General features: G+C 35.9%; 1 protein-coding gene across 1 annotated transcript in view; it reads left to right on the top strand.

The window, feature by feature from the left end:
- The window catches only part of ntrk2b (neurotrophic tyrosine kinase, receptor, type 2b), a 35,570-nt gene that overhangs the window by 3,008 nt on the left and 8,376 nt on the right, over positions 1-24,186 (top strand). The window contains exons 2-16 of the mRNA XM_077206378.1: positions 755-829; positions 910-981; positions 1,093-1,161; positions 1,270-1,415; positions 1,516-1,667; positions 4,477-4,609; positions 11,380-11,694; positions 11,790-11,807; positions 14,154-14,171; positions 14,282-14,310; positions 15,053-15,152; positions 16,010-16,198; positions 18,384-18,514; positions 18,632-18,804; positions 19,959-20,199. Of these exons, the coding sequence (XP_077062493.1) occupies positions 755-829; positions 910-981; positions 1,093-1,161; positions 1,270-1,415; positions 1,516-1,667; positions 4,477-4,609; positions 11,380-11,694; positions 11,790-11,807; positions 14,154-14,171; positions 14,282-14,310; positions 15,053-15,152; positions 16,010-16,198; positions 18,384-18,514; positions 18,632-18,804; positions 19,959-20,199 (1,861 nt within the window). The remainder of the gene's footprint in view (positions 1-754; positions 830-909; positions 982-1,092; positions 1,162-1,269; positions 1,416-1,515; positions 1,668-4,476; positions 4,610-11,379; positions 11,695-11,789; positions 11,808-14,153; positions 14,172-14,281; positions 14,311-15,052; positions 15,153-16,009; positions 16,199-18,383; positions 18,515-18,631; positions 18,805-19,958; positions 20,200-24,186) is intronic.

Raw genomic sequence — 24,186 nt, forward strand, 5'->3', positions numbered from 1 at the left:
AAATAGACGGCAATGTAAATACCATGCTGTAGCTACTTTTTTGTAAGTCCAATTTTCATTGAAAACAATTGGCTTTATTAATTAGTTACTACAGTTATATATTCTAATACTGAAACTTACTAGCCTGCTAAAAAAGTAACAAAAATACAATCAAAAAATTTTTTTTAACAAGGTACCATGGTAATAGCATACTAGTTATTTGAAGTAAGTAAAGGTAAAGTAAAGAGCCAAAGGTTTAGTCAGTAAGATTTTTTTAAGGAAATGAATAGGCCTACTTTTATTCAGCAAGGATGCTTGAAATTGATCGAAATTGACAATAAAGACATTGTTACTTTATTTCATTGAACTTTCTATACATCTACAAATTCAGATTATTTTTTAATGTTTTCACTCAAGTAATAAGAAGCAAAACTGTTTTCAGTTATGTTAAAATGTATAACATACATTGTTAAATGTTAAAATCAAAAAGAGTACTTTTAAATTGTAAAACTATTTCACAATATTACCATTTTTACTGTATTTTTTTATCAAATAAATGCAGCCCTGGCTAGCATAAAATACTTCTTTGAACAACATTAAAAATCATAACAACATAAAAACAAACTTTTGAACAATAGTGTATAAACCACAGTACTATGGTACAATTATGTTTTTTAACATATGCCATCGACGAAGATGAGAATCATCTTCAATAAATCATGATACTATTGTGGTATATTCATCAATGTCATCAATCCTTCCTTTTGCTTTCCAGCTATATCTCAAATCAAAAAAGGCTATTTACAATTAACGAGGACCATATGAAGTTCTACTCGAATCTCAGGAATTTGTGAGTATTTGATATTTTAAGAAAATATTGACACTTTATAGAAGAGCAGGACTTATGTGAGCATTTACTGTCTCCCACAGAACAGTGACCAATACTCACCTGACATATGTATCTACATTGGCCTTCTTCAACAATTCTAAACTTCAATATCTGTGAGTCTTTTTTTTTATTAATTGAAATGTAATTATTAAGCAAATCTGTGATGTTTTCAAATAAATCTTTACTTTCAAGTAATTGAGTTTTTTTTTTTGTTCTATCTGTAGGAATCTCAGAGACAATAGCTTATCAACACTCTCTTGGATGGCAATTCGTAATTCAAACTTGTCGATTTTGTAAGATCTTCTTTTCAATAATAACACGTACAGAACTATGAACAGTGGGCTGTTTGTGCAGCATACAAACCAGCCTTCGGTTCCTGAATCTGTTTGGGTTTGCTTTAGGTTGCTCTCTGGGAACCCTTTGCAATGTGCATGTGAGAACATCTGGATCCAAGTCTGGTTGGATGATAGTGAGAGAGAGGGTCTGCAGTGTCTACTGGAAGGAGGAGGGGCAAAAGCCCTCTCTAGACTCACTCTACCATCATGTGGTAACTCAGACACACTTAATGCACATCTAATTTGCACAGATTGTAGTATGAAGTATTAAAGCATATTCTTAAAACCCTGAAATTTCTGTCCTTATTTCAGAGTACCCACGTGTCGAGGTCATCCCTGCTGTCGTCAGTCAAATGGCAGGAAGTGATGCTACTGTGACATGCAGTGTGTCTGGATCCCCGACCCCCGAGCTTTCCTGGAGCTTAAATTCTAGTGATCACCCTCCTCTCTCAACTAGCCATGAGGTAACACCCTGTTTGCCCTTTAAGTATAAAGCTACTGTAGTTGGAATAGCATATTAACATAGTGCTCTTACTGTTTCTGCATATTGTTGGCAGCATGCAAATTGTCTCAAGGTTTAGAATACGTGGTCGACCTACTAAATGCGGAGTATTCGAACAAAACACACTGTGTGCGATATTGTATCCCACAATGCAATGCATTTTACTTCACATTCAAATTTTTGTTGACGGATGTTATCATAGCCATGATGTTAAATTTAGAGGATCTGGAACAAGTGGATGGTTAATTTTAATGGTGTCCTGCTTCGCGTCGAAGGATTATTTGTTTGTAAAAAATGATATTTCAATGCTGTTAGAGTTCTCTCGCAAATGTTTTGCATTCCCCCAAGAAACTTTGCGTTCACTCACAAAGAACACAAAAGTTTTGCGCGCAAATGCAAAATTTCTTGGGGGAGCACAAAGGTTTTGCAAACGAACGCAAAGTTTGTCGTGGGAACACAAAAGCATTGAAATATATTTTTCCTCCCATCTCGTATTTTTTCATCACCATGTCCCGCTAGGGGCTCCGTAGAATACAGTGTTTAACACACTAAACCGAAGTACAGTGATCATGTTTTATGATAGCCCTTGTCGTAGGCCTATACGGATCTGCCCTCCTCACATCAGTTTTAACCTCTCTACTCCTCTTTACTCTGTTTTACACATTAAGGACGTTTAAACGTTTAATCTCTGTAGCATCCTATAATGGGCTTTTAAAAATCATGACTGATCACAGCGCTGAAACCACAGATGCATTGACTCTAGCCTGTGAAAGCATTATGTTTCCATTAATATTTAAAATGCTCACTATACTTACATTAACAGAGCCTTCACCCATGGTATAGACTAAATACACTGAGATGTATAATAAGAACATGGATTATTTAGCTCCAGTTAATGGTGCTTTGTTCACCTGGGATGTTTGGTGTGACTGCATAGTTAAAGAAGACTATGGCAAGCATCACAAACATCATTAATCCTAACCCTGAGTATGACATGTAACTCGCCCAGCAGTTACAGCTACAGCTATGAATGATTTTGTAAGCAAAAAGATTTGTATGTTTTCCTAGTGATAAAATGACTGAAAACATCTCATAGACCTATGAGAAATCTCATAGATTCATAGAGGAGAAACAGTGAAAACAAATAGAAAATCATGGTTTCCAGCGGAAACCAGTTTTAAGTTGAAGCAAAAAAAATTTTGAATAGTGTTTTCACTTGGTACCAGATGTGCAGAAAACATACTGGCTTGCTTTACTGACTCCAGTAATGTTTGTGAGGTTTATTAATTAATTTAATTGTTAGTACATAAAGGAAAATATAATGCATATTTTAAAACGATATTACAATAAACATTTAAGTACTTTCATATTATGCTGTGCTAATTTAGCCTTTGTTTATAGTGAAAATATGTTATATTATTATGTTGACCTATTAAGTAACATTTAGCTTATATCTAAGGAAAATATATTAATTACATAAGTATGGTCTTTATAATAAATAATATTTGTTATTTGAATGTTTTTGACTGGGGGGAAATACTTTTGATTTATATTAAATAAAATTTGAAAAAATAAAATAAAATACAGTAACATTTCAAGAGAAATTTGGACATTTTATTAAATTCAATCAAATTAAGAATCTGTTATTTGTTAATTCTCTTGAGCCTTTACCTAAGTAAAAAAAAAGTACAAAGAAAAGAATTCCAAAACTGACCAAACTAATTGTATTTTGATTTTGATGGATGCAACACACTCCAAAAAAAGTTGGGACAGAGGCAAAACAAAGGTGAAAAGGTTATAGAATACCCAAGCTAAACTGTTTTGAAACAGTCCACAATAAGTATGTGAATTGGTAATAGGCGAGTGTACTGGGATTGAGGGTAAAAAGAACATCTTTATAAGTAACGACTGGTCATGGCTTTGCCAAATTTCATGAGAAAATTCTCAAACAATTCAAAAATGACATTTCTCAATGCAAGATTGCAAAGAATTCGGTGGAAAACCAAACATCTGTCATGGTATGGGGGTTCATCAGTGCAAACGATATGGGTGACTTGTATACTGTGTGAAGGTTCCATTGAGGTGAAGGCATATATTGGGATTGTACAGGGACTTATACTGCCATCAAGATGAAATCTTTCAATGCCAGGCCTTATTCTGCACGTGCTACAACAGAGTGGTTTCTTAGACACCTAACTTTTTTGGAGTGTGTTGCAGCCATCGAAATCATGGTCAAAATAAATTGGTTTTAATTTACAAAATAACCTTAAGTTGGTCAGTAAAAATATTGGAAACCTTGTATTTTTTTGTCAGTTAAATAAAGGTTAGAGAGCATTAACAAACCACAGATTCTCGATTTTATTGCATTTTACAAAATGTCCTGACATTTCTGGAAATGTTGTTGCAAATTTGTCTGTAACAAATGAAAGAATATTTCTGGTTGGTCCAAAATTGGTCGGAAGTATAATTTTACTCAGTGTACCAGAATTTCAGAAAGTTGTTTGGGTGGTCTTTGCTTGACTTTGGTCAGTAAGAAATTACTTATAAATGACCCTGAATCCCCTAGAAACCACATAACAACACCCTGGCACTCACTCATAACACCCTAGCATCATGGTACCGAGTTTTACATGGCCAAGTTCACATATTCTTCAGTAAATTTAAAACTGTAAGTTTCAGATGGAGTCTATCTAATTCTATGAAGCATAACAACAGCCAATATTAGATTGATGTATAAACAAATTCGAGTTGATGCGGTTTCTTTCTCACAGATCAGCAAAATGGAGCTTCATTCTGTGCTGACTCTAAGTGGACTTTCACCTGATGACAACGGCAGAGAGCTCACCTGTGGTGCCGAGAACATTGTGGGCCAGAATGAGACTTCAGTCCTTCTCAATATTCTTTGTAAGAACTCAGTCACATAAGTGAATTTGCTTTGCATTGTTTTGTTAATTTGAGTGAGCCCCAAGTTAAGTTTTATTCCAGTTCCCCTATGACAGAAGGCCTAGAGCTCAAGTAGTGGTGACAACTGGTATAGACCAAGCACACAAATTCTGTACTTGATTTAAAGAAAATTTGATGAAATATTACTCCATAAAAGTATAGATATTATTCCAAAATTATATAAAACTATAAACACTCCTTTTAATTTTAAAGGACAACTACTTTTCACTATTTTTTTTTTAATTTTCATTTTAATGTGATCCTTCCTCATGCTCAAAATACCAATTTAAAGAGAGAAGGGTTTAATGTCCTCCTGGTCACTCAGATAGAATAGAGCTTAAACAGGTTAGAGTTCAGTCCGACATTATTATGAATCATTCGGAGTCAGTGCACTGCTCTGAGGATCCTATTACTCCCAGTTCTTGGCTTATTTTTTGTTGCACAAGACTAGTTCAGTGATTTGTTAACTTGTTAGACTCGCTCCAACTGGATCACTGAATCAGAGAGTTATTAACTTATGCAATTGGATCAGTCAATTACATAAATTAATCATTTATTGCAAACTGTGAACCAGTTCAACCTTCATTGGGGGGTGATGTCATGAATTGGACATCACTATTGGTGCAGATCTTAATTTCTAAACTGGCATATGAATCAGTAGAATTGTATTTTAGTGCAAATCCATCTCTCACTTGGTTAGAAGCTATCCAAATTTGGCAGATGCCAACATGGACAGGTTGCTTTGCATCCTCATCATTTTAAAGCATGAATGAAAACTATTCAAGCGAAACAGCTGAAAACCACTAAGATAGAGAATTAATTTTATTTCAGGTATCACAGTTTATAAACTAATAAAAGACCAAAGATTTTCTCTGCAAGAAAAGTGAGAGGTACCTATATTGTGCAATCCTGTAGGACTGAGACAGAAGCACTTAAAAATCAGACAGTTTTCTTGATTTCCATAAAAAAGTAACAATTTAACATAATTAGATTCTTTTTTTTAAGAGTTGGTAACCTAGTAACCTTTCCCAACACTGCTGATGAACATGAATTAGAAGACTGGAACATGTGGTTATGTTTCCATGTATGGGATAATCCTATTGTCAGGTTTCTAAATTGAACAAATCTGGTTTGTATTTAACAACATCATCATGAGAATATACAGTGTTGGGCATGTTACTTAAAAAAAGTAATTAGTTATATTTACTAGTTACTTCTCACAAATAGTTAACTGAGTTAGTAACTGAGTTACATCATTATAAAAGTAACTAATTATCAGGGAAAGTAACTACAACGTTACTTAAAAAAAATTAATGAAAATATGTCAGATAGCTTGGATGCCCCCACTATTAAATATGTTAAATGAATGAAATGGACACTGAATAGAATAAATTATTATTATAAAACATTGTACACTTATTTACATTATTTTAATGTTACTGTGGGACAATGGGAGAGACACCTATTAAATTCAATATATTATTTTAAATATTATCATTACTATAGTAGAACAATAAAACACAATAGATGGTTTAGAACCATAATATTTAATATTGCACAGACCACAACTGGCCGACAAATAAGTCTAAAAATAAATTATTATTCTTAAGAAATGTACCAAAAATGAATAAATAATGTTAAAAAATATACATAAACTCTTTGTGGTGCAAATTAAAATTATAAAACTGTCACACCACTTCACAACTGGTAGACATACTGTATAGCCTACTTGAAGTATTTTCTTCCTCACAAAAGTAAACAGTTTAACAAGAAGTGCTCTCAATATAATACTGAACAATGTACCAAAAATAAATAATAATAATAAAATATAATATTTTGGGGGTTTTATTTTTATAACCTACAGAGAATGTCATTGTCAGAAGTTATTTAAGCCAAATTCTAGGCGCATATGCCACACGTTTTCACAACCGGTCAAACAATGTTTTCTGGGAACGTTTCCTGTAGGTTATTTTCAGGTTTATTTTACACCCTAAAGAGAACGTTCCCAACATGTTCCTGGTTATTTTTAGGTTTTATTTTTTAGAACCTAAACAAAACCTTCCCAGAATGTTCCCTGCAGATTATTTTTAGATTTTATTTTATAACCATGTAAATGAATTAAAATGTTGCAGATGATAGGCTTCAGAGATTATTCTAATGCTGAAATTTGTAATTTATTTATAAAAAAACTATATAATGCTCAGACACCCTCGGTCTCTTGCGCGCATTGTCGAGCGCACTCACGCATTCGCTTCGCTTTTGTCCAGTCCGGCCCTCACAAGCACACACACACACACACACACACACACACACACACACACACACACACACACACACACACACACACACACACACACACACACACACACACACACACACACACACACACACACACACACACACACACACACACCAGAGAAAAAAACTTTGCAGGTCCTATGGCTGAGAGAGAGCCTACTCAGATGAAAACAGCTTCAGTGAGCTCAATTATAGTAACGCCGCATTTTATTGTCAGTAACGTTAACAGCATTGTAACAGGGGAAACAGTAATTTGTTTGATTACTCGTTACTGAAAAAGATAACACAGTTATTAACGCCGTTTATTTATAATGCCGTTATTCCCATCACTGAGAATATAGAACTCAATACTTCAATAAACAATACTAGTGTTTAATGTTAAACGTGCAATAAGTGATTTCTGAGAAATGCTGTTGAAAGTGGATCGGACCAAGCACCACAACACACTTGGAGCCAATCAGCGTTATGGGGCGTTTACACTCATGATGGGGGAGGGGAGAGAGTGAGCAAGAGGGAAATTTGAAGACTTTATAAAGAGAGATGGCTGAGAGACATTACAAAAAGGTCAGTGGAATATCACTGGAAAAAGAAGGTTTATGATTAGGCAAGAGCTTTAGGCCCTATGTTAATATTAGAAAAGGTTTCCAGCGCTAGAGAGACCTAAGCGGGAAGGCCTGAAAACGTAACATTGGTTTTGCAATGTTTCACAGAACCAAGATATGCTTTTATTGTAATGTTAGCTATTGTAACAGGACAGTTTTGATTCATTGTTTGTTTGGAGCTGGTATTCTGCTGGCAAATAACATCAAACTCTTGCTTGTATACTCTTGTATACTGAATAGTATTGGGAAGTTTGGATAATTTTACTGACTCGGATCTTTGAATCTAGTTCATCAAAATTAACGAATCTTTTTTCGAGTCATTTCGTTCATTTCAGCAGAATGTATTTAAAATGTTACATGTTAATAGCCAGATTCCCCAAACATATCAAATGTTGATCGCATTTAGAATAAGAAAAAAAATGCAATGCAAGGAAAAGGCCAAATTATGAGAATCAGAAACGATTAATTAATTTATCTGGGTCTTCAGGCTATGCAGTCTGTTAGTTTACCTCACCTCCCGATCTAAGCCGTTCGTTCATCCCGTGACATCCCAAAAAACTGAGCTTTGCAGTCGTAGTACCGGATACAGAATTGATCAGTTCACGTTTCGAGTATATCGACTTCGGGTTCGAGTCATTCGTTCATCACGTGACAGCCCCATAGGCTGAAGCTATGCAGTTGGTACCAGATACAGAACTGATTTTTTTCTTATCTTGGGTTCAAGTCATTCGGTTTAATGTCACATAACTGCATGTTGTTATTTGGCTATATATAGGTATCTTTATCAATGTGATTTTCCCCATCACATAAAGTTTAAAGCATTACCAACTCTTCAGTACCACATTCATATGGAAAAGAACCATCATGACAGAAATTCAAAAAATTATAAATTGTAAGAAATAAAAAAGCTATAATTTGAGACCAAAAACGCAGCATGTCACTGTTAAAAAAAACTGACTATGCGCTTGTTTGTAAGAAAGTGTGGGAATTATTAACTATTTCCGTGTCCAGACTCCAGCAATGTCACATCACGTCACATGACAAAAGAACGAAAGACTCAGAAGAATCAGACCCAAAGATTCGAGAAGTGAACTAATCATTTCTCTGTACTGAACCAATAGGATATTGCTCATGTGCGGTCAACACAAAATTAATGAATCACTCTCTGAGACAGATTAAAGATTCTTTCAAAATGAACGAATCGTTCATGACCGATCCATCACTAGTACTGAATGTTTATTTTTTGTTCTTCCTTGTTCCTTCGTCATCTTCGCTTTATTTTTCATTATTGTGCTTCGATAAAGCTATGATAAAGATACATCCACTCTTGCATTGTGTGTTCGTGCATTTTGGGGGCGGAGCAATGAAGGGAGGGGTGTGTTTGTTTGGGTTGATTTCAAATATCAACAGTAATGCTCATAAATCGCTCACTGCGCCTTTCAATTTTAGGTTTCCATCAGATTATGTTCCAAATTTTTAAATAAAACTAAAGTCGTCAAAACTATGAAATTAAAGAGATGGAAGTATGGGAATTATGTTGTGAAAAATGTTCAATCTAAAGTATCTTATATTCTAGCTTAAAAGTCGCCACCCTTTGACCTTTACAGGGTCAACATTTATAGCTCTGCACACTCTGGGCTTCCCTCAACCAAAATCATGAGGTGCATCCTAATTTTAACCAGTATTGAAGAAGTTCACATGTTTGCTAGACACTTGTCTTTCTTTCACAATCTGCTACAATACATCTATTTTAAAAAAAAAAAACTATATAGTTTTTAAGGGCAATTGATACTGAATGTAGGCACAATTTATTTTCGTCTACAAAACAAATTTGAAGCAATCAAACATAAACCATTGGATCAAAAGTGCAAGGAACATAAATTCAAGTCAAGTGTGTCCAAACTTTCAGTTGGGGCTGTAAGTAAAAATCACTCAACCTCTAATCGTTTTACCATTTTCCATTACTATTTCAGTGGTGTTTATTAAAGGTGCGATTTGCTTCTCAGAATTTGTGAAACATAATTAATTTCACTGAGCATTCACACTCACAAACATTGTAAGTAATTAATATTTTTCTAAGATTTGTATGTTTGATATCCTCCAGTTATATTTTGACAAAATAATTGGATTTCAAACTGAATTTGAGGTTCTGGGTCATTTGACATGCATGTGTGTAGAGATTAGATGGCTTCTTTTAAGAGAATAAAACTATTGGGCCGTTTTTAAGAGCTCAAGATACATTTGAAAATGTGCCAAATGCTTAAGATTCAGGAAGTTTCCCCTCAAGCTATCACACTAGTCTACTGGGCTTGACAAAACTCACATTGTTGCATAATACTGCTTGAAAAACTTTTCAACGCTTTCCCACTCAATAGTAAGCTTTAAGCCTTCTGGTAGAATTTACCCATTTTATTTTATGTTGTTATTATTGCTACTTTCATAGTTAAAGGAATAGTTGCAACATAAAGGAAAAAATAAGATTTCAGTCAGATTCAATGAAGATTATTTACTCACCTTCATATCATTCCAAACGCTTCCAATTCCTGGAACTCAAAAGCAGATGTTTAGCACAAGGTTCAAGCTGTTCTTTTCCATAAAACGAAATAAACTACCATTCAAAAGATTGGGGTCAGTAGAAATAAATGTATAGTTTTATTCAGCAAGGTGTGCATTTAAAAAAGTGCCAGTAAGATTTTAGAGGAAAAATAAATCTAATAAATGCTGTTCTTTTGAACTTTCCTGAAAGAATCAAACAATCCTGAAAACATTTATCATGATTTGAACACCAAATCAGAATATTAGACAGATTTATGACGGATCATGTGACTGAAGACTGGAATAATGGCTGCTGGAAATTCAGTTTTGTCATCACAATATATTTTAAATATTTAACGTTTGAACAGTAGTTTATTTGTACAGTAAACTGGGGCCGACAAGCTTTAAAATATATTTCAAATGTCCTGAAGCCATACAATTCATGCTTCCAATTCAAACATGGCACATTGCAAACGCCCAGAACGAATGCAAGAAAAAAATACTTTTCACTTAAAGGTGCTCTAAGCAATGTCGGGTGACGTCTCTTCTTGTTGACGTTCGAAGTATTGTCAAACAAAAAGGAGGCTAGCTAGATCCTCCCTCCTCCTCATCCGCGCACTAACCCCCCAAACCCCACCCCCACATCCTTCTTGTTGGTTATTGGCTGGAACAGTTTGTTATGTTTCATGGTGCGGGTTAGCACAGTTTGTTTTTGTTGCCGTTTCTGAAGCCTGGGGTGTCTGCGTTTTTTCACAGTGTGTTCAGGGAACAGGCAGCTAGCGGATAGTGAGGAGATGTTTGCTGTATGTGCAAAAAAGGTTTTGGCCTAAAAAACGCGTGATATTATTTAGAGCACCTTTAATTAACGTCAAACATGGCTCATTGCATCTTGATGAGCAGCTTGGAAATTCTGCTGGAGAATTCTGCTGCTAACATAACATCTAATTTTCTCTTAACTTATCAGTGATAAACCAGTTAACAACCAGCCTTTAGTCTTTGTCGACATCCTTTTATCCATTTTGCTTTTGGTTATGCATTGCATGCTTCATGTTGTTTTGTAATATTACAGTAAGCCTCTTCATTTCTTATCATTCTCTTGTATTTCTCACCCTAGAATCCTTCTTTACTGTCCCTCCATTCCATGTGCTGTCAGACACTTTCCTGTCGTCAAACTACAGCAAATTTTTCCACATTCCTCTTGTTTACTCCTGTGGAACATCCTGTGATTACACTTCCTTTCCTCCCCTCTTTCCTTCTTTCTCGTTCCGCTGCTTCTTCTTCTTTCTTCTGGGTCAGTTCCCCCTACTATAGTGCAGCTAGACCAGCCTGTCAAGATCCAGGATTGGTGCATCCCTTTCACTGTGACGGGCAACCCAAAGCCTGATCTGCACTGGTACCACGAGGGAAAGCTGCTGGAGGAGCAGCAGTACATTAGGACCGAAATCCATGAAATCACAGATACGGAGTACCACGGCTGTCTGCGGCTTGTCATTCCCACTCACATTCATAACGGCATTTACACGCTGGTGGTCAGCAATGAGTTCGGTGAGGACAGCGGAAACGTGTCGGCACACTTCATGCACATACCTGATGTGGACCACTCAGGGACAGGTATAACTCTATAATCTGATTTATCATTATGTTATAAAATAATGCAGCTTATTATAGTGTACAAGCAAACTGCAGTCATATTTTTGTTTCCACAGAGGGAGCGTTCTATTACGGTAAGATCATTTTGGTGAATTATAGCAAGCAAAATTTTAAATACAAGTAAGCTGGATGAATCTTTTTAAAGGAAATCACTCTCCAACAAAAAACTTTCACCCTAAAATTTAAATTAAAGAATTAATTATATTTTGCATGAAGAAATCTGTTTAAGACCTTTAAGATTTTTAGCATAGTGACAGTAATTTTGATGACAAGTAAGTGCATTTCCCCACTAAATTCTTCATAACTGTGCTTCATTACTGTAATCCAAGAAGGAAGAAGGCAGACAAAGTACCATGGTTACCAAGTACCAAGGTGGTAATGATGGGGGGAGGAGCCAGGCAGGCCAGGAATGGAGGAGTAGTCAGACGAGAATCCAGAGCACAGCCAGGATGAAAGCCCACGGTGGAGTCGACGGAGGGAGGAGCCATGGTGAAGAATTGGCTGACAACACCTAGGGCGTGACTGACGGAGATGAAGCAATGGTGCCCTGGGTGTAGACGGGGAACAGATGGGACTGGGCAACACTGATGGTCCTGGAGGCCTAGGCTGAACCGCAGCAATGAGGTGGAGCCAGGGTGTCCGAGGTGGAGCCAGGGTGTCTGATGACTGAGGCGAAGCCGGTGGGACTGAGGATCGAGGTGGAGCCAGAGCGAAGGCGGAGCCAGAAGGCCAGACGTCTAAGTTCTTGGCTCAGGCAGGGTGAAGTCTGACTAAGGCAGAGCCAGATGGACGAGGGAGCCTGTTGAAGCCATAAGGATGATGGTATCTGGTGAAGCTGAGGGAGGGAGGATCCAAGGTGGAGCCAACATGGTCGATGGACCGAGGTGGGGTGAGGGGATCAGGAGCTAGAGGTGGAGCCGGGGGATCCACTTGCCTGGGCAATGCTGGAGATTGAAAGATCCGATGCAGATCAACACAACTGAGTGCCGTTAGAGGAGAAATTGAGGTGCTGAAGGAAACCAGCAGAAACGAGGCTGATGGACTGGCTGAATTGCAAAGCGGAGGCGAGAGAGGGAGGCTGGGTGGGATCAATGACGATGACACAGACTTTGTACTGGGTGACGAAACAGGCTTTACGCTGGGCGGAACTAGCGGCAATGAAGACATAGAACACTTAGAGCTGGGCAGTGGCGATGATGAAGGTCAGTAACAGCTCAGTGGTGGGAGCGTGGGAGGGGTCCTCCTCCATTCCCTCTACCTCCACTACCACTCCCACGGTGGCACAGGATTTTGCCGGCTCAGACACCTGGTCAGACTCAATGTGGGGTTCAGGCTCCAAGGCGATGGTTGGCTTAGTCCTCTTGTCTGGCTCGTCCATCAAGGCAGATTTGAGCTCCCCATCTGCGGTGGGCTCTGGCTTAATATTTGTGCATGGCTTAGTTGGCGGTTGGCTGGGCTCTGGACCTGGCGCGGTAACGGGAGCAAGATGGGGCTGGACGATGGTAATGGTATTTCTTTCAGCTTCGCCCACAGTAAAAGAGGATCCATCCACCCAGAGAGCGAAGTTGATGTACTCAGCTAATGTCCAGCAGGTATTCCCCTGGGGCATCAGGAAGCCCATCCAGCCCGCACCTGAAGCCCTCCATAAGGGTGTAGTCATCGCAGGTGGTGCGGTGACAGATTTAGTCAAGAAGTCATGAAAATCATCCTGTTCGCACGCAAATTATTATTTCAATTATTATTTATTATTGTAAGTTAAGTTCAGAGCAACAAAAACTATACTTGGTATTTTCCTTTACAACACACCTTTATAAATAATTTATCATACATTTTAAGTAATATATATTTTATAATTACATTCATGCAAATTTTCGCATTAGAGTAGACAACTGGCATTTGGAATTTGTGCTTAATTGCCATGAAAATAATACCACAATGCAAAAAATCATAGTTGTAAAAAGATACTTTATTTTAGACTGAATTTTCTTTATGCAAAATTTAGTTTCATATGATAATGGGGTGAAATATTTCACAGACATTTCGTATCAGTTTTCATTAGATTTACCCAGCTGCTGAAAAAAATAAAAACATTGCTAAAATACAGTTTACAGAATGATATTTATCACTGAATAATTCATTTCGATTTTTTTTCCATTTAAATGATGTAACACAGACACAACATTTAGTCCAGGTAAGACTGTTTTTTCGAGACTTTAGTTTAGACTGCATTTTCTTTATGCAAAATATAGTTTCGTATGATAATGGGGTGAAATATTTTGTAGACATTTCTTATCAGTTTTCATTAGATTTACCCAGCTGCTGAAAAAATCAAAACATTGATAAAATACAATTTATAGAATGATGTATATCACTGAATAATTCATTTAAAATTTTCTTTCCTTTTAAATGATGTAACACAGACACAACATTTAGTCCAGGTAAGACTGTTTTTTCATTTATTGCTTACTATTTACATGTATTTGTTCAAACCTTCAGATTTTGAACTGCAATCGTACACTTAGTGTTATTTGTTTTGTCTGTTTTTAAGAAACCCCACCACTGGAGGACAAAGTTGCGGTATGTTTTTGTATAGAGTGATTAAAGGAATATTCAAGGTTAAATACGTCTTGAGTTCTATCAACAACTTCTATGGCCTGCTGTCAATTACTATAGGAAATGTAGTTACTATTGTAATAACTATAAATTATGCATAATTTCATGCAACTAAACCTAAACCAAACCTAATCCTAACCCTATAGTAAGTAAATGTAGTTACTTAATTACTTACGTAGTTACTTACTCGGTACATAAATGTATAATTAAAGTGTAACAAAGACACCTTAAAATAAAGTGTAACCGAAAATTGTTCTTTCAGTTTATACTTAAACTGAAAATCAGTGGGGCCAGCTTTCCAGAGAGTTTGGAAGCAAATATATTTTTTTATTTAATTTTTTTGTTTTGTTTTTTGAGGTGGTATTATTTTTGTAGATGGAACACATTCATTTGTGTTTGCTTTTACAAACTGAGAGAGCAGTCACATTATGTTCAGTGGTAATCAACAGCAATCCTCAGATATTGTTGATAAAGCTTAACATATATTCACCAGTAATATTCCATTAATTGTTTGATATATTATTGGACAATTTACATTTGCAACAATATTGTAGTAGCAAGTGATTTCAATATGTAAGTGTCTTTCTTTGATACAATTTTACCTCTATAAATTTGTTAGGTTTACTGTTCTAAATCAATTCAAACTGACCCCAGATTGAAGTCACGATTGCTGGAGTAAAATCTACTGTGTGTTTCTATATTCTAGGTTTACATAGTGGTTGGGATAGCTGTGGTTGCTTTAACTGGATGCATTGTTATGTTAGTTTTCCTCAAATATGGTAGAAGCTCCAAGTTTGGTATGAAAGGTAAGTTCATCATTTAAATATTTTCACATCTGTCAACATGAAATCAAAATGGACCCTATTTACCTTCTTAATACATATACCTGGTGTACGATGCTCCCGTGTATGTTATTCCAAATAAATGTAGGCATTATTTTAGCAAACATTTTTGGGGCCTTTTAAAAAATACCGTTTTCAACTAGAAATGGAAAACTTTTTATGCAGTTTGGCCATTCATTTACAAGACAACTGTGTTTTGGGAGCCTGAAAACAAACTTTTGAAAACATTTCAAAGCACAAGTTTTTGAAAACGATACCATTATCGTCTGTGTGTAAACTATAAAGACACGAATTTGTGAAAACCGTTAAGTCATGCGCATGCGTATTACGTGTTCAGTCTAGGTGTGTAGTTTTTCTTTACAAAGTTACATCGGCAACTACTGGCCTGGCAGCATAACACAACGCTTTTAGTCCTTTCCGCTGATCGGTGTGAACAGAGACAAAGGAACGCAAAGGAAAAACGTTTCTGTTTTTAGTACGTGGTTGTCGTGTAAACGTACCCTTTGTTAACTTTCAGGTCTGTCTCTATTCTAATATGGAATGCACGCTTTTCAGTTGTCATTGGAAAATAAAAAGTCCTGGTCTACATTTTTTCCCTAGTTGAATATCTTGTTTCACTCAGAAATTTCATCACTCTATGTAAAGTAAAAAGACTTTATTAATGGCTGGCAGATAACAAAATAATTGTTATTGTTTCCTCTTATAATAATGCACTTTTTTGAACACATTTGTATGGTATGTTTATTCATGTATATTAACCCCGTGAAGGCTTTTAATTTCTATGGATTATTGTCTGTTTTTATTTTTGCTCTCTCCACCAGGCTCCTCGTCTGTCATCAGTAATGACGACGACTCGGCCAGCCCGCTCCACCATGTTTCCAATGGCAACAACACGCCATCATCCTCAGAAATGGGCCAAGATGCTGTTATTATCGGAATGACAAAGATTCCAGTCATCGAGAACCCCCAGTACTTCCGCAACCCTGGCAGTATGCTGAAATCGGACACTTGTGAGTTCCCGTGGCATGTTGGGCTGACAGCGGCCCCACTCCATCCTCTGCAATAGATTACAGCTTAGGTTACCACTGGTCAGTTGTCATAGTAACCTCCCCTTCTATCACCATGGCGATGATATCAGGGATGGCTGACGCTCTGTATCTTAATCACTGTTAGACTGTACATTTCAGCAAGCAATCTTCATTCAAATTTTAGGATCCAACACAGTTGATTTGCATTATTCCAACCTGATCAGTCATTAGTGGTGTTTGCTAAGGCAAGCATCCCACAGGGCAGCTCATATGTAGGGTTATGTCAGCATGAAATCAAAATTTACCCTATTTATTTTATGATTGCATATTACTGGTCTTATTGTAAATTGTTAATCCGTACATATACTTTTTTGACCTCTAACATTATCTATCTTTAAAGGGACATTGTGTAGGAATTTCTCCCATCTAGCGGTGAAATTGTATTTTGCATTCAAACGAATTGTGCTGTCCAGCGCCTCGCTTTTTCAAATGCGTGTTGCATCTACGGTAGCTGTTATGTACCAAAAAGCTATGACAGGATGTCTTCTAATAGCACTTCGTCGAGTTTTCCTTCGGGTGAACAGGTTTGTTATTTCAAACAAACTGCAAATTGACACAACGAACAAAAGAATGTTACAGTATGAATAATAATAGTGCAATGCAGCCTTCTAAACTTGCCGGGGCAGTGACAAGCGTCTCTCACTGCTCTGCTCCTCCGGTTCTGCTGCTTTCAGTTACGTGACGCTAGCTCTGAACGAAAACACGTTGTGGAAACTTGTTGGCCTAGTTCTTTTTGACCCTGTCTGCTATTATAGTTTTTCAAGATGGCGGAACGACATGGAAGCCTCCATGGACCTACCCGTCACATGTATATAAAGATAATAAATTCGTTTACGAGGATAAGTCAGATTATTGGCAGAGGTAATTTGTACACCATTGAGGATATATTTATGAATAAAAATATAGATTTTAGATAATAAAATACCTAAAATACTACACATTGTCCCTTTAATGCCATACATTACAGAGAGTCACATCTCTCTGCTGATGTATCCAAGGCTGCGCCAAGGTTATCATTAAATAAAAGTAAGACATAAACTAAAACCATAAAAATATCATTACCTGAAATAAAATAAACATTAACCGAAATAAAATAAAAAACGAAAACTTATAAAAATGACAAAAACACACAACTACATTTCTAAACCTATCTAAAATTAAAACAGAAATTATAGAAAAAAAACCATTGAAATATTAACATATTATACTGTATAATGATTATAAAAAATAAAATAAAATAAAAACTACTATAATAATATATCAATGATTCTAAAATAATACTGGAACATGTTGCAGTGATTTAGCCAATCACATTCCAGTACACAAACTCACTTTTTACAATCCAATCAACAACTGATGTATAAACTCAAGTCTCACCCTACATTTTCTCTTTGAATTATATCAGTTGTGACTGAACAACAACACTAAAAGGAATAGTTCACCCAAAAATGATCATTAATCATTAATTACTCACCCTCATGTCATTACAACCCTGTAAGACTTTTGTTCATCTTCGGAACACAAGTGAAGATCTCTTTGATGAAATCTGAGCAATTTCTGTCCCTCCATTGACAGCTACACAACTACCACTTTGACGCTTCAAAAAGTTCATTAAGAGATCATAAAATTAATCCATATGAAGAACCAATGAGGTTCATTCTTGTGTTACGCGGCATGTTTGAGCTTCCACAAGAACCAATGAGGTTTGTTTTCATGCATCAAGCAGGTTCGGTTGAGCTTCTGTTTATGTTCGCTGATCAATGTTTATATGTGAATAAAAGCCTAAATTAAATCTGTTCATCATATATAGCGATTGAGTCTCTTCAGAAAATTTGGATTAAACCTCTCAATTCATATGGATTAGTTTTATGAAGTGGTAGTTACGTAACTGTCAGTGGAGGGACACAAATCGCTCAGAATTCATTAAAAAGATCTTCATTTGTTTTACGAAGACGAACGAAAGTCTTACGGGTTTGGAACAACATGAGGGGGAGTAATTAATGACAGAACCCTGACAGCTGCCCACAATGCCCTAGTTTGTATATGAACAACCATCACTCAAATAGTAAAAATCTAGTTTTAACTGCAAGTGTTATTTGTTTTGCAGTTGTCCAACACATAAAGCGTCACAACATTCTCCTAAAGAGGGAGCTTGGAGAAGGGGCTTTTGGAAAAGTGTTCTTGGCTGAATGCTATAACTTGTCTCCTGACCAAGAGAAGATTTTGGTGGCTGTTAAGGTATGGTATATTTACACAACAAAACATTCACTGAAATCACGCAAATGATTTCAAGTATATATATATATAAGAGATAATACAAAGTAAGAGAAAATACATGGCTTTCTTATCTCACAGACTCTGAAAGAGGCCAGCGAAAGTGGACGAGCAGATTTCCACCGAGAGGCGGAGCTCCTGACCAACTTGCAGCATGACCACATTGTCAAGTTTTATGGCGTGTGTGTAGAAAGTGACCCTCTCATCATGGTGTTTGAATACATGAAACATGGAGACCTCAACAAGTTTCTCAGGTTTGCATGAGCGTTTATAACACCCACACTTACAGTTTTTATAAACATTGATGTTTTAGACAAGTTTTAGGTTACATACAAGTTAAAGGGATAGTTCACCCCCAAATATTTTTGTTCATCATTTACTCTCATGTTGTATGAATTTTTACTTTTGTCCTTAGAGTGAAAGTTAGTGAGGTCCAAACCTACCTTTCTCCACTTTAGACAGTCTACTAGCTGTATGTAACTTTGCAACAACATGTCAACTAACTCTCATTAGAGTTTTAGTAGACTGTAGTAGACTGTTAGGTCAGGTGTTAGGTGTCAGGGTTTGGGTAAGTAAAGTAAGTTGACGTGTAGTTGCAAAGTTACTTAAAGTCACTAAAATTTCTGTTGAGGGACTAATAATAACTAATAACTCAAAATAAAGTGTTAGCAGATATTAAGCAGACAGCCTACTAAAACTCTAATGAGTTATTTGACATGTATTTGCAAAGTTGCTTATAGTTAGTACAATGTCTAAAGTGAACCATTGAAATAAAGTGTTAACAAAATATCTTCTCATGTGTTCTGCATAAAGAGAAAGTCATACAGGTTTGGAAAGCAAATATTTGTGGCCTGTGCTAGGAAAAGGAGTCGGAATGCACACAGGCTAATTCTCTACAGGGAAAAACAAGTGAAAAATGACAATATTGGTTGATTTCGAGGATTTCAAAAAAATTAGTTCATTGAGCCCTGTGTAGCGATCCCAATGTTACAAATAGCAATTATTTGTGCGTTTTCTAAGAGGAGTACATTTTCTTTATCCATGAAAAGTGCAGTTTTTCTCTGCTCGCTTCTCGCGCTTCATTTTTGAAAATGTGCTCATTCAAACTCCTTTTGCCAGCATTTGTGTAAAGCAATGCATATACAATGAGTATATTTTTTGCCCCAAAGTTTTTGGGGCAAGAAATGTGAAGCTTATTATTCTAAAGAACATGTATTATTTCAATAAAGAAATTGTTTAGTTGATCTGCAAAGTTTAAGTCCAAGTAAGTTGAAAAACTGAATATGGCTTTACATGTCTTTTCATGTAAATGTGTGTCGTCCGCTTTCTGATCTTCAGCTTTTTTCAATCATACACATGATTATATACACTTGATCTTACACATATTTTCATCCTCTCTCTCTCTCAGGGCTCATGGTCCAGATGCGGTGCTGATGGCGGACGGACAGCAGAGTTTGATGGTGGAGTTGACTCAGCCTCAGATGTTGCACATTGCTCAGCAGATAGCAGCAGGCATGGTGTATCTGGCTTCACAGCATTTTGTGCACAGAGACCTGGCCACACGTAACTGCTTGGTCGGAGAGAACCTGCTTGTCAAGATAGGAGACTTTGGCATGTCCAGAGATGTGTACAGCACCGACTACTATAGGGTAAGTTTGGGTCACCTCGGAAATGTCCACATTGCTATGGTCCTTTTAGTCTGAGGAACCCAAAATCTACTACAAATTTCTCATTTCATTTAAATTTGAATGCATAATTACATTATATATGATCATACAGAAATAAAATAATTACATAAAAAAAGAATTGTAGATAATAAATTCCTCATAACAAACATGAACAACAACATTAACAGATTATCCACCATATTATCCACCTCTTGTTTCAAAGACATGTGTCACTAATTTACTTCCATAGGGTTTGTTGATCAATATGAATTAACTATTAATGTGAATTAACTATTCTCTCTCTCTCTCAGTTACTTAAAATGTTACAGCAAAAAAGGTAGCTGCTTGTGCTGTTACATTGCTCAAAGCTGCATTTTTTAATTTGCGACACCAAACAGAATTGCAAAAAGAAAGAGAAAAAGAAGACTTTTGATTGAGCCAATGTTGCCATGTTGTGATGCTCAAGTAAACATATTGCAATTGTGTTTGTTGCCACTAATAGCACAACTCATGAATTATTACAGTGTTCAGAACCAATTATTTCAAAACGGATTAGAACCAGCCTATTAAAATGCTGCCTATCCATACATTATTATTGGGTGCTTAAACTAAACCACTGAGGTGTGTGAACACAGAAACTCTCCGAGAACTGGTCCACAGGCCCACAACTGCTCAGAGACAAATCTTTGCTTAAACAAGTGTGAATGCAAACAGGAACACGTGATGCAACAAAATATGCTAGAGGACTTTTAAAGTGGTTTATGATTGGATGAAAGTGAATGACACTAGCATGTCTGTACCAAATGATGATTGTTTCCAAACACTCTACTGCCGCCTTCCACCTTATCTCTATCTGCCATTGGAATAAAAAGGTTGTCCCAAAAACGAATGGCGTTTGAGTCGAGGTTGACATGGGCTGCTCAAGCAGAGCATTGACTTGAAAGTGTCACAGAGCTAGTTATTGATCCTCAGCAGTTCAACCAGCTGTCAGAGGTCGATTATAATCTAAAGTCAGTTCTAGTTTGGGTTATTATTTCCCAATCCCACCTCTCCCTTTTGTTTCCTGACATTTCTTATTTGTCAGTTAAAGGCAAAACACTTTTTTTTAAAATCTAATTTGTTGAACACAGATCTGACATAGGGAAAAAATGAACACCTAAAAGCAAAGGGCAGTTTGTATATGTCCATAGTGTATAATATGACTGATTTATGACTGATCATTTTCCTAATGAACACTTTTGTTTTTATGATTTATTATGATTATAATAATTATTTAAATGCATGCATCTGAACAGCTGATTAAATACTGTAAATATGAAAGTGCCTCAAAAACAAACAGTTCCCCACAGTGTTTTCTTCCAGAAAAAGCCCAGACCATCTGACACTGAAGGGCTCTCCCAAACCTGCATGCTGCCAACACAGCCGGAAACACTCTGCTGTGTCAGCAGCCGTGTGTGTGTGTGTGTGTGTGTGTGTGTGTGTGTGTGTGTGTGTGTGTGTGTGTGTGTGTGTGTGTGTGTGTGTGTGTGTGTGTGTGTGTGTGTGTGTGTGTGTGTGTGTGTGTGTGTGTGTGTGTGTGTGTGTGTGTGTGTGTGATGAAGGAATATAAGCTTCCTCTGCTGTATAACAATAGAAAAAAAAACAGGATTTTGTCATTGCATGATTTCCAGGAATCCTGCAATGCAATGTCAAGATAATGAGGTCAAATTGTTTTAGGTTTTTCGATAAACTAGGCATTGTGGCAAACACTAGTCAGCAGGCACCTGGTGGACTTATATTTGACATTAGCTGCAAACTTTATGTTTCATATTGAGCTAATTCTCTCCTGTTACGCTGTTAAAGCCCCATATGCTCAATCTGAGGGTGGATGAAGTGTCTCCCATTTATGCAAGCACGATTTTCAATCTCACAGTTCCTATTCTTCTGGTCTTGAATGAGTGGAAAGTTCATTGTGCTATCTAATGAATTGTTCACCTAAATATGACATTTATCATCACTTACTTTGTGAGTGTTGAAAATATTCCCTTCCGTGTTAGCTCTCCAATCTCATTTACACTTCTGCATATTCAGTTCTGCCACATTGTGATTAGTCATGATACACAAGAACCAATGGCAGCTGGTACTTGAGAGTTGCAATAGAGGAGAAGCTTAACAATGAATCCTGTCTATTCTCCACAAAGCTGTTTTATGGCTTCAGAAGACTTGGTATATAGCACACAACTTGATTTGGAACTACACAAGGGTGATTACATATTATGACAGTTTTTATTTTGGGGAAATATTCTAGTTGTAATGTAAGGTAATGTTAGGATTAGTTTTATGTTCAATGGTTTTACCTAGTTATTAAATTTTATTGAAATTGCATGACTGTTCAAAAGTTTGGGGTTGGTACCATAAAGGTAACACTTTCTATGAAGACCATACTCATAATGAATTAGAGCTTCATTTATACTTATTTATAAATATTACTATTTTATAAATACATTTATACAGACTCACTAAGACCTATACTGCATTATAAGAACAGTTATAGTTAGCTTTTTGTATTTATATTATTTTTAGAATTACTTATAAGTCATGCATTTGCTTTTTCAATGAGCGTGCTCATAATCATTTATACACTGATTTTTAAGTATTAATTAGTCAGTCGTTTGGTTCTAGGAATGTATTTATAAAGATGCAGCCTTTCTATAATGTTATTATATTATAGTTAAAAATGACTTTTTAGTAATTCAGATATATTTCTGTCAAATAAGGGAAAATATTGTTATAAATAGCCGTGTTGTGTTTTATAAATATTTATTGTGAGTTATAATACAGTTACTAACCTCTATAAATGCATCATTGATAGCTGTAAGTGAAGTGAAAACACAGGATGCAATTTTCCTAAAGCAAATGTTAAGAAATCATGAAGATGTGCTCATTATACATTGTACGTTGTTTACTTGTAAATATAACTAGTGAACAATAATTTCTGTAATAAAATAAAGGGGAAAAAAACAGAAATCATTCATACAAACAGATGAAAAAAAAGTATATTTTTTAATGTTACATACTAACACTAACTAAATTTTTTAAAGGATAATTCCAAACTGCTATACGCAATTTCATGCATATGGCTGAGGAGATATAGATTTTAACAAATCAAATTACCATTCATGACCTCTAATGCAAACATTAGCCATTAAAGATATAATTGATAACGAATTGGTCCAGCAAACAAGTGTCTCTGGAACTATTTTATATTTTAGCATTTATAAATCAGTGTTTAATGGATTATAAGCATGCACATTGAAAAAGCAAATGCATGACTTATAAGAAATTATAAAAAATTATTTAAATGTAACTATAGCTGTTCTTAATGAGTCTTTATGAATACATTTATAGAATGGTAATACTTGCTTATAAATAAGTATGGGGCTATACTTCATTATAAGAATGGTCTTCATAGAAAGTGTTACCCGATTGTTTTACCCATGTCTATTATGCTCTCAAAATTTGATCAAAATACAGTAAAAACAGTTATATTGTGGAATATTATTACAATTTAAAACAACTATTTTATATTTTATTAATTTTTAAATGTTATGTATTCCTGTGATGACAAAGCGTATTTTTCAGCATCATTACTCCAGTCTTCAGTGTCACATGATCCTTCAGAAATCATTCTAATATGATGATTTGGTGCTCAAGAAACATTTTTTATTATCATCAATGTTGAAAACAGTTGTGATGCTTAATTTTTCTTTTGACATTTTTTTCAGGATTCTTTGATGAATAGAAACTTATTGAAATCATTTGTAACATTATTAATGTCTCTACTGTTTTTTTTTAAACCAATTTAATGCATCCTTGCTGAATAAAAGTAATAATTTCTGTAAAAAAATTTTTTTACTGATCCCAAACTTTTGAACAGTAGTGCACATGCGGAATAGGAATGTCAGGTCAACTCACATTTATTCATATAGC

Source organism: Siphateles boraxobius, unplaced genomic scaffold, assembly GCF_051911475.1.
Source record: "Siphateles boraxobius isolate OS27281-9 unplaced genomic scaffold, OSU_SipBor_1 56, whole genome shotgun sequence".
NCBI lineage: Eukaryota > Metazoa > Chordata > Actinopteri > Cypriniformes > Leuciscidae > Siphateles > Siphateles boraxobius.